Source organism: Phaseolus vulgaris, chromosome 5 (genome assembly GCF_000499845.2).
Source record: "Phaseolus vulgaris cultivar G19833 chromosome 5, P. vulgaris v2.0, whole genome shotgun sequence".
Lineage (NCBI taxonomy): Eukaryota > Viridiplantae > Streptophyta > Magnoliopsida > Fabales > Fabaceae > Phaseolus > Phaseolus vulgaris.
Genome location: NC_023755.2, coordinates 5,856,688 through 5,865,754, shown reverse-complemented (window position 1 = coordinate 5,865,754; position 9,067 = coordinate 5,856,688). Strand labels below are relative to the sequence as shown.

General features: G+C 32.3%; 1 protein-coding gene across 1 annotated transcript; it reads left to right on the top strand.

The window, feature by feature from the left end:
- The first annotated feature begins 6,980 nt into the window (after positions 1–6,980).
- Positions 6,981–8,695, top strand: LOC137836228 (zinc finger protein CONSTANS-LIKE 4). The gene is made up of 4 exons (XM_068645069.1): positions 6,981–7,471; positions 7,784–7,921; positions 8,034–8,192; positions 8,309–8,695. The coding sequence occupies exons 1-4, from the start codon at positions 7,043–7,045 to the stop codon at positions 8,390–8,392; spliced, it is 810 nt and encodes a 269-aa protein (XP_068501170.1). The 5' UTR covers positions 6,981–7,042; the 3' UTR covers positions 8,393–8,695.
- The last annotated feature ends 372 nt before the right edge of the window (positions 8,696–9,067 follow it).

The window sequence follows — 9,067 nt, the reverse complement described above, 5'->3', positions numbered from 1 at the left end:
ATATTCTCATATTTACATCCCATTGTCCACTCACTATAATGCTTCGGGAAACACTATATTTGTGAAATGGAACATTTTTTCTCCCTTTTATGCAATATACATATTTTATTCGTACTTTTTTTAAAACTTCGATTACTACTTCTTATGTTGGATAATTTCAATTTTCATATGGTTTTTACCTATATATGTAGTTTTCACATTGATTTTTCCTTTCCAAATTGAAAATGGTTTTCAATTTGAACTTTCCAATCATATTTGGATTAAGGATTAAATTTCATTCAAAGATGTTATCATTGAAATTGAAGTAATTGAACTTCAAAGTTTCAATACTGCCAATTGCAATTAGACTGTTTGCATTGCATCTGAATTATGTAACAACACTATCAACTATCAACTATTTTGGATGCTTGTGTGTGTGTGTTTGGATTCTTGTAATACTTAAAAATATATTTATGTAAAATTAATGTTATTTTGATAAAATTTTATTGTACAAAACATCTATCAAGTTTATATTTGTTTGAAAAAAGAAATCAAAATTCAAAATAACACAAAATTAGTGACTGATTTAGTGATGAAATCAAGATTTTAAAATCGGTCATTATTTCAATCATTAATTTTGGTTACAACTTCAATCACTGATTCAGTTACAAATTTAGTCACAAATTTCAGTCACACATTGAGTCACAGTTTTTTTGTCACTAAATCAGTCATAGCTTTTAGTCACTAAACCATTCATAGTTTTCGACCACTAAATGAATCACTATGCATTAGTAACCACGACTTTAGTGACCGATTTTGGTTGGTCACTAAATCAATCACTAATTAAAACAATGATCGATTTCGATCATTTAGTGGTTGATTTTTCGGTCACTATTTATGGTTTTTCTTGTAGTGAATGCTTGTTATAAGACCAATTATGTTCTTTTAATGTTTATTATTTGCATTACGCAAAATTATTCTTTGGAAATGTGTAACCAGGTAAACAACTCTAGCATTATACCTATACAAACAAGTTTTTTTTTTCACTCGTAGTATGTGGGAGCTAGACCGATGCTCCAACTTAGCGAGGGCTTGGTGAGGGCCTAACTCAATCTAGACTTTTTTATATGGTGTAGCTACACCCTTTCGAAACACAAAAATTATTATAAATGTTTAACTTAGTGATGAATTAGCCCACACTATTAGCTTCCATTTAGCAAGGGCTCAACCCACTCTATTAGCGTGAGTTTACAGAGGAATTTTCTATGGGGTTGGGGGTCAGAAGGGAGGAAGATTGCATAGATTGCTTGGGATAAGATTTGCAATTCCAAGGACGCGGGAGGGCTAGGAATTATTAATGTTAGAATTTTTAATCTAGCATTACTTGGAAAATAGATATGGCGTCTGAACTCGGATGAAGGAGGGTTATGGAGGGAGGTAATCGATTCTAAGTACAGTGGATGGAGAGGCCTAAAGGGACTTCAGAATGATAATAACAAAGTTTCTTTGTGGTAGAGAGATTTGATGAAGGTGTGGAGTTCAGAAAAGTGGGGAAGGAAGTTTGAAGATTATGTTAATTGGGAGGTTGGAAATGGGAAAGACATTTTTTTCTGGTCAGATAATAGAGTAACATCTGGTGATTTGAAAAGTAGATTCCCAAGGTTATTCTCTTTATTTGTTCTTAAGGAAGCAAAAATAAGTGAATGTGGATCAAAAAGCTAATGAGGTATGGGAGTGGAATTTAAGGTGGAGAAGGGGTTTGTTCGCTTGGGAGGAGGATCAAGTAAGTCAGCTCTTAGAAACAATTACTAATAGGAGGATTGAGTCGGAGATAGGGGATAAATGGGTCTGGAAGGATAGTGAGACAACAATGTTTTCAGTTAAGTCTGCTTACGGGCTATTAAAGGGAGAAGGAGAAGAGGAAAATTCGAGATTTTACAAATCTTTCTAGAGGATTAAAGCGTTGCCTTCAGCTCATGTCACAGCTTGGAGGGTGATTGAAAACAAGGTAGCCTCCAAGGTAAATCTGGTGAGACGAGGGATACATATTGAGTGTAATTTTTTCAGCTTATGCAGATTATCAGAGGAGTCAACAAACATTTATTCTTCGATTGCAGGGTAGCTTGGCTAATTTGGAACATATGTTATGACTGGTTAGGAATGAATTCGGTAGATCTTATCGTTCCCGGGTCACATTTTGAACACTTCAAAATTTTGGATGCACCAAATTCAGTTAATCTTACTATGGGTAATATTTGGATAGTTTTGGTCAGTGAGATTTGGAGACACAAGAATAATTGTTTGTTTAAAGGAGGAGTGGTTGATCATACTGAAGTATTTTCTCTGGCACAGGTCAAGGTTTGGTCTTGGATCAACTCAAAGATACCGTCAGTGAGTTTCTCATTCTCTGAATGGTGTCTTGAACCCTTGGTATGTATGTACTCGATTTAATGTTGGTGCATTGTTTGTTTTTTTCTTCAGTTATAGTTATTAGTATTGGAAAGGAAGTAGATGATTAATCTGTGAATTTTAGATACGAAGGTGGAAAGGAACTTTTATCTTTTATTATCTGGATCACCCATTAAGTGAACCGATTTAAATTAATAGTTTATTGCCGATCAAAAAAGAAAAAAAAAAGCATCCCTCTTAGCAATGATTATGCCCACTCTATTAGTCACAACAACAAAATTAGTTTCCACGTATAAAGGGTTCATTTTTTAACTCACGTTAGACCGACACAAATATATCTTTAAAGTTAATTTTTTGGTCTTTGAGACGTACGGTCACAAGTCCACTCTTATTACAAATTGTAGTGGCAACAATAAAGTAACTATGCCCTAAACGTAAAAGCAACAACAGTTGTTGCCTAAGAAACATGCAATGACTAAAATGTGTTGCCTAAAATTATGAAATAAAGTGTTGTCTAAATGTTGGATGAAAAATATGCCCATTCATCTAAGGAAACAATTGTATAAAACACTTTTTAGAAAAAAAGGTGTTGTATTCAAGCAATGACCATAATTGCATACTCCATGAGTGAAAAATCATGGTAAAATCGTTGCCTAATATTAAGATAATGGTCTTTTTTACTTTAAACAACATTTTAAAGTTGTTTAAAGTAAAAAAAAAAAAAATAACGTCGTGCTATTTTCAAAAGATAATATTTTTTTTCCTTTAAGTGAAGAGAGAAGTTGTAAGGATATCGTGTGCGGAAGCGTGATAATTTCAACCAAAGATTATGAGAAATTAAAGTAACAAGGAAAATGAGAATGATACCAGAAATTTTTAGGTGGATAGAGGTAAAAAACCACTGGCGAGAGAGCCAAAACTTCCACTATAATGGTACTGGGAGTACAATGAATTCCTCTCAAGCTAATAGATAAATAGCCCCAAAACAAATTATCTCTATATGGGTTAAACACTTACACCCAAGAGAAGAAATAAAGAGTATAGGAAAAAGAGAGAGGAAGGCAAGTATATGTTGCTGTTTGTTGTGTGTTACATTGCTCTCGAAGGAAACCACTATATATAATGGTTCTAGGAGACAACAATAATAAATACAATTAATGGTAATTAACCTCCCTTTGATGACAATTAATTGTAGTAAGAAACCTCCATTGGATTACAATTTAATTGTGGCAAGTAACCTCCTAATTATGCCAAAAAAACGGAAAGGTGAGTCATAACCCACATAAGTGTATTCTAATTTTCTTTAGTTAAATTACATTATTTTCTATATTGTTTTTCTTTTTCGTTTCATCTTTTATTTTAGTCATTAGTTCTTATATTATTATTCTCATATCCAATATAATTGTTAATTATCCCTAACTTTGGTCCTTAATATTTTATACAATTTTTTTTAAAATTATTCATAACTTTACTCAATTTTTTTTATATAATTAAAAACTAAAAACCAAAATTGTGAATGTTGTAAAATAGAGAACCAAAATTACTTCTTGGACGAAAAGTCTTAAATGTATCATGATATCTAGAGAGGAAGACCAAATTTGTACAACATTAATTATGTACATTCATCTTCTTGCATTTGCAATGATAAAGTTAGTGTTGATGGCAAACAAGAAGAGCTTGGAAGACATATAATGAAGACGAATATGTCTGATTATCGTACAAAATTAAGAGGCTATCCAATCATGGGGGCACTTTGGCCTACATATATGTGACCTAGAATTCTTTGCTTGCCAAGGGTAGATCTGTTTACAAACCTCAAGTCAATGTACTTATGTTTCTCTATATGTGATGGGTATATTAGGGCAAGTTTAAGTATTTGATGAAAACTTTGGGTAGAGAGAGAAATATCTTGTACTTGATTTGTTTACTAAAAATCTAACAAACCCATGTGTTAGATTCTTGCCCTATAACTAGGATAAATCTTTCCAAGTACTTGTAGAAGCACAGGTTTTGAAGTGTATGGAAGAATAGTGTGCACATGAAGCCCTCTACGATTTGCTTTTACAGATCGCTTCAGCTTTTCCTTCTACACACCTTAAATTCCTCTTCTCCTTGCCTATAACTTGCTTCAAAAATTAAATTCCTACTTTATTCTATTTGCATAAATATGTAATATGCTTTTTTAGCTTTAACCTTGGACAACAATATCATTGTATACGAATTATATATTATGTTTCACTTCCTTCGAATCTCAACATTGATTGGATACTCATAAATGTTGCAAAATCACTCAATCAAAGACTTTGAAAGTAATATCTAGCATTTCGAATTACAATACTAATACTTATATTTATGTATCTAATTGGGTTTAAGACATCTCTCAAATATCCTATTTAATTTAATTTGTTTATGAAAATGGTTTTTTTACATCGAATTTAATAAAAACAAAAGACATAATATTAGCTAGAGAAATGAAAATAATTTATTGAAAATGTTATTTTAAAATATGAATCCTTGACTTCCAAAAAGATTTACATGAGATGTGTGGGGGGTTATGATAGTTACCCTTCATATGACTGCTAGCTAATAGGTTAAGCCAATAAGCACTTTATTAACATAAGAATTTTCCATTTTGACTATAAAGCTCACCATTTGTTACCTTTATCTATTACTAGACATATACGTGTTTCCGCATATAAAAAGAGTTAATCATCTTCTTTTATTATATAACATGTGTGTGTGAGAGAGAGAGAGAGATAAAAGAGGTACAAATAAAACGATGTATTGCTAAAAGAAATAGCAAGTTGAGTGGTGGGTGAACAGACAAGGAATCGTACTATTGCACATTTATGCCTTTCTAACATTTTTCGTATGAAAAATAAAGAAAAAACATTATAAAATTTGTTTGTTTAACCATAGAAATTAAGAAATTATTAGGACGTCGGAGCATTTTGTTATTATTATCAAAATTTCTACCCTTCATAATTAATAAAAAGGTTGATAAAGGGTAAATATTTTGATAAATAAAAAAATTATATTTAATCATTAACTTTAAATTTAAAAGACCAACTTTAACCATCAAGCAAATGATATTCTTCTTCTTACATCGACAAAATGTATCACCTCAAATGATAAGCTCAAATGAACTAAAGACATTTGGAACCAAGTCTATCACAAACAATTTTGTTACGACATAACTTTAATGTATTTATGGATAGAAGAATGTATCTTGAATTGGAGTTATAATTGATGGAATTTTTTCTTACCAAAGTAGGTAAAAGGTCTCCCATGAATGCTTTGAACCCTAGCCCAACATTAATTCTTGTCCGTGTCTATTCGGAAGCACTTTAAATACAACCTTAATATTTACATTGTTTCTGTTGAAATTATCATAGATTCATTTTTACTGAATTTTGATCATATTGTATAGAAGACACACTACCAAATGTTACAAAAGTCGATTAAACCAACGTCAAATTAATGTCTCATAAAACATCAAGACCCATTTACTTTCCTTGTGTTGCATGATTTGGAGAAGAAATATTATCGCTCAACATGATAGATACTTACAAAAAGGCAATTTTTTTTTTTATAAATAGTGTATTGTAAATTTTTATGTCCTATTTATTTTTTATGAATAAGAAAATATTATATAAATTTACTCGTTTACTATTTTAATTTTAAACTTATCCAAATGGGAAAAAATTAATTAATTTTCTCCTTTAACTTACGGTCACGTTTTAACGACAACGTTGTCAAACCTAAAAAACACATAACCCAATCCATTAACTTGTTGATCCGATTTTTTTTAATACTAATTAATGTGTGATTTTTCGTCCTTTTGTTCAATATTCGGTCAAATAGAAACGAAAATTGAAAGACCGTGACAGCATTTTATGTTCATTAAAAGATAATAAGATATTAACCCTATAACATATGGACCGAAATCCTACAAACTTTGAAAAAGGTATTTTAGCGTGACAGGTTTAGAATATGATTGAAAATGAAAAGAGAGATGAAAATTAAAGTACGTAAGTACATACAGAGATTTTAAAGATCTCAGGTTACACGTTTCGGAAATCCGAGAGCATGATCCTAAATTAGAGGGTTTCTTATTGAAAGTGCATTTCCCTTTTCAAGTACACAACAAAAACAAAAAAAACTATATATACAAATTGTACATAGCATTCAATAATGGATATTAATTCAACATATATTAGAAAACTAATATTGTACTAGTCTTCCAATAAGCCAATTAATAATGATTATAATTCAAAAAAAAAATTGATCCATTAATTAAACAAGACATTTTGAAAAATGGTGATCACAATACCAATGTTTTGTACTCCAAAAATATTCTATTTGGTGAGAAAATGAAGAAAAGAAAAAGGACTTTGTTGTGATGAGCACAACGTTTACGCGTTTACAGTTCCACAAGAGAAAGTAGAGACATACAGTTTAATTAGTTTGTTTTGATATCCATATTCTTAGCTGCCTAATTCCCTATTATAGTCTTGTCCACTTGCTTTAACAACTTGCTTCAACCCACTCTTTTGCACTATCACAATACCCTATATATTTCAAGCCACAAAAGAAGAAAGACCAAACAAAAACACAACACAGCACCACACAACACAGAGAAATTTCCTTTTCTATGCCCCTCTCTCCCTCTTCCATGGCCTCAATCCCACAGTTCTATCCAAACTACACGTTCACTACTCACGATCTTTCCGAGTTCCCTACCCCACTCATCAGTGGCAACGCCTCAGTTATGGAGAACACCATGTGGGGTGGTCAAGATAGCTTGATTCCCGTGCTTGATATCAATAATGGTGCACTTGATCATATTGTGTCACTGGATTGTGAAACCATGGCTTGTGCCAATTGGATGCCGTCCTTTTCTGACCAAGTTGGGGGGCTTTCGAACTTGGCCATTTCAGACTGCAAAATGGGCTTTTATGGAGGGTTTCAGAACTTCAACGGCAGATACCAGCCTCATATTGGGGAGTTTGGAGAAGAATGTTGTGGGTTTGTGGAGGATGTTAAGCCTCCTGCATATCCTAATGCTGCAAGAGAAAACTGGGTATGCTTCAATTTTGTTGTTCGATTCCTCCTATTGTTTCATTCATAGTGTATAGCGCATGCCAAGGTCTTACTTAGACCATCATCAATTCGTTTTAAACCCTTTTTTAAGCCATAGTGTGTTTCTTTTATGAGATGTCTCGTATGTGAAAGTTTCATCAAAAGTTGAAGGTAGAACAGCCAAAGTTTTCACTACCTGCTTCAGAAAAGATTTCAAAAGTTCTTTCATGACATATAAAGGAGAGATTTTGGTCCTGGTGATGAATATACGTGGTTTCGTTTTATTGAATGTTGTTTTTGAAATTGATGGCAGGGACTTCAAGGTAATCAAATGCAAGCAGTTGAAGAGCCTAACATAAAGGTAGGAAGGTACTCAGAAGAAGAGAGGAAAGAAAGAATTCTCCGATATTTGAAGAAAAGAAATCAGAGAAACTTTAACAAAACCATCAAGGTCTTTTTATATTCTCTCTTTCACACAGAGACACACTTATACATGACTCTTTTTTTTTTTTTCTGCATAATCTGGAATATGGAGTTCACTTTCCATTGACCTATTTCCACAGTACGCCTGTCGGAAAACGTTAGCTGATAGGCGAGTGAGAGTTAGGGGAAGGTTTGCAAGAAACAATGAGCTTTGTGATGAAGACATGACATCAAAAAAACATGAGAATCATCATCACCACAAAGAAGACTTCTACGGTGGTGATTCAATCCAGTTCCAGGTAACTTTCAATCTATATATATATATATATATATATACTGTTAAGATGGATATTAAGAAACAAGAATCTAGTAAATAATGAATTAGTTCTAACCTTGATTACTGTTATGCATGCAGTTAAAGAATGATGAGGAGGATTGGCTGCAAGAGGCTATGGCAAGTCTAGTTTATTTATCTCATTCTTCACCAGAAGATATGTAACCTAGCATGAATGATCCACATGGGAAGCTCGTCATGTTAAGCAGTAGTGGAAGGTGAATAGGAGGAGGAGGAGATTACCAGAGTTAATTAATTTGAAATTGTATGCTAATTTGTTTTGTTTGAGAATTAATGACGTAGATGTGTAAAATGTAACTGCATGGGGATGTAGATTGTTGATGATAATTTTATAGGCATCTTTGTTAAGGAATTGGATGGGCATAGTTTGACTGGATACTGGGGGTTGATTGAAGGTATAATATTATTCCACAGAAGGAAGGGACTTTATGTTTGAGAAGACACAAATATTCCGATAAAAATAGCTTATGAGTCACTATCTCTCTAACTGTTCGGAGACGATTATATCCATTCATGTAATTGTCATCGTGATCATTACTGAAAGCCACTAATCGCAAATTCTAATGGATATTGGCCTCTCTAAAGGGACGTTTTAGATTTACATTTACTTTCAAAATGTAATTTTTCTATTTTTTATGTATAAATTTAGTTGGAATCTCAATTTTCAACATCTTTATAAAAAAAATAAAAAATAAAATAGTCAGAAAGTAATGAGTTCCCTCTCATTGAAGGTAAAATAAAAATGACCTTTTGAAGGAAGAGAAGCAATGAGCGAGCTTCTATATATGCCCTTAAATACATATTTTTCAAATACTTTTC

What these genes read in the sequence shown, in the direction of transcription:
- LOC137836228 (XM_068645069.1), top strand. Translation starts at nt 7,043, where the DNA reads ATGCCCCTCTCTCCCTCTTCCATGGCCTCAATCCCACAGTTCTATCCA. An exon ending in ATGCTGCAAGAGAAAACTGG is followed by an intron (nt 7,472 to 7,783) that starts GTATGCTTCAAT and finishes AATTGATGGCAG; the next exon opens with GGACTTCAAGGTAATCAAAT. An exon ending in GTGATTCAATCCAGTTCCAG is followed by an intron (nt 8,193 to 8,308) that starts GTAACTTTCAAT and finishes TTATGCATGCAG; the next exon opens with TTAAAGAATGATGAGGAGGA.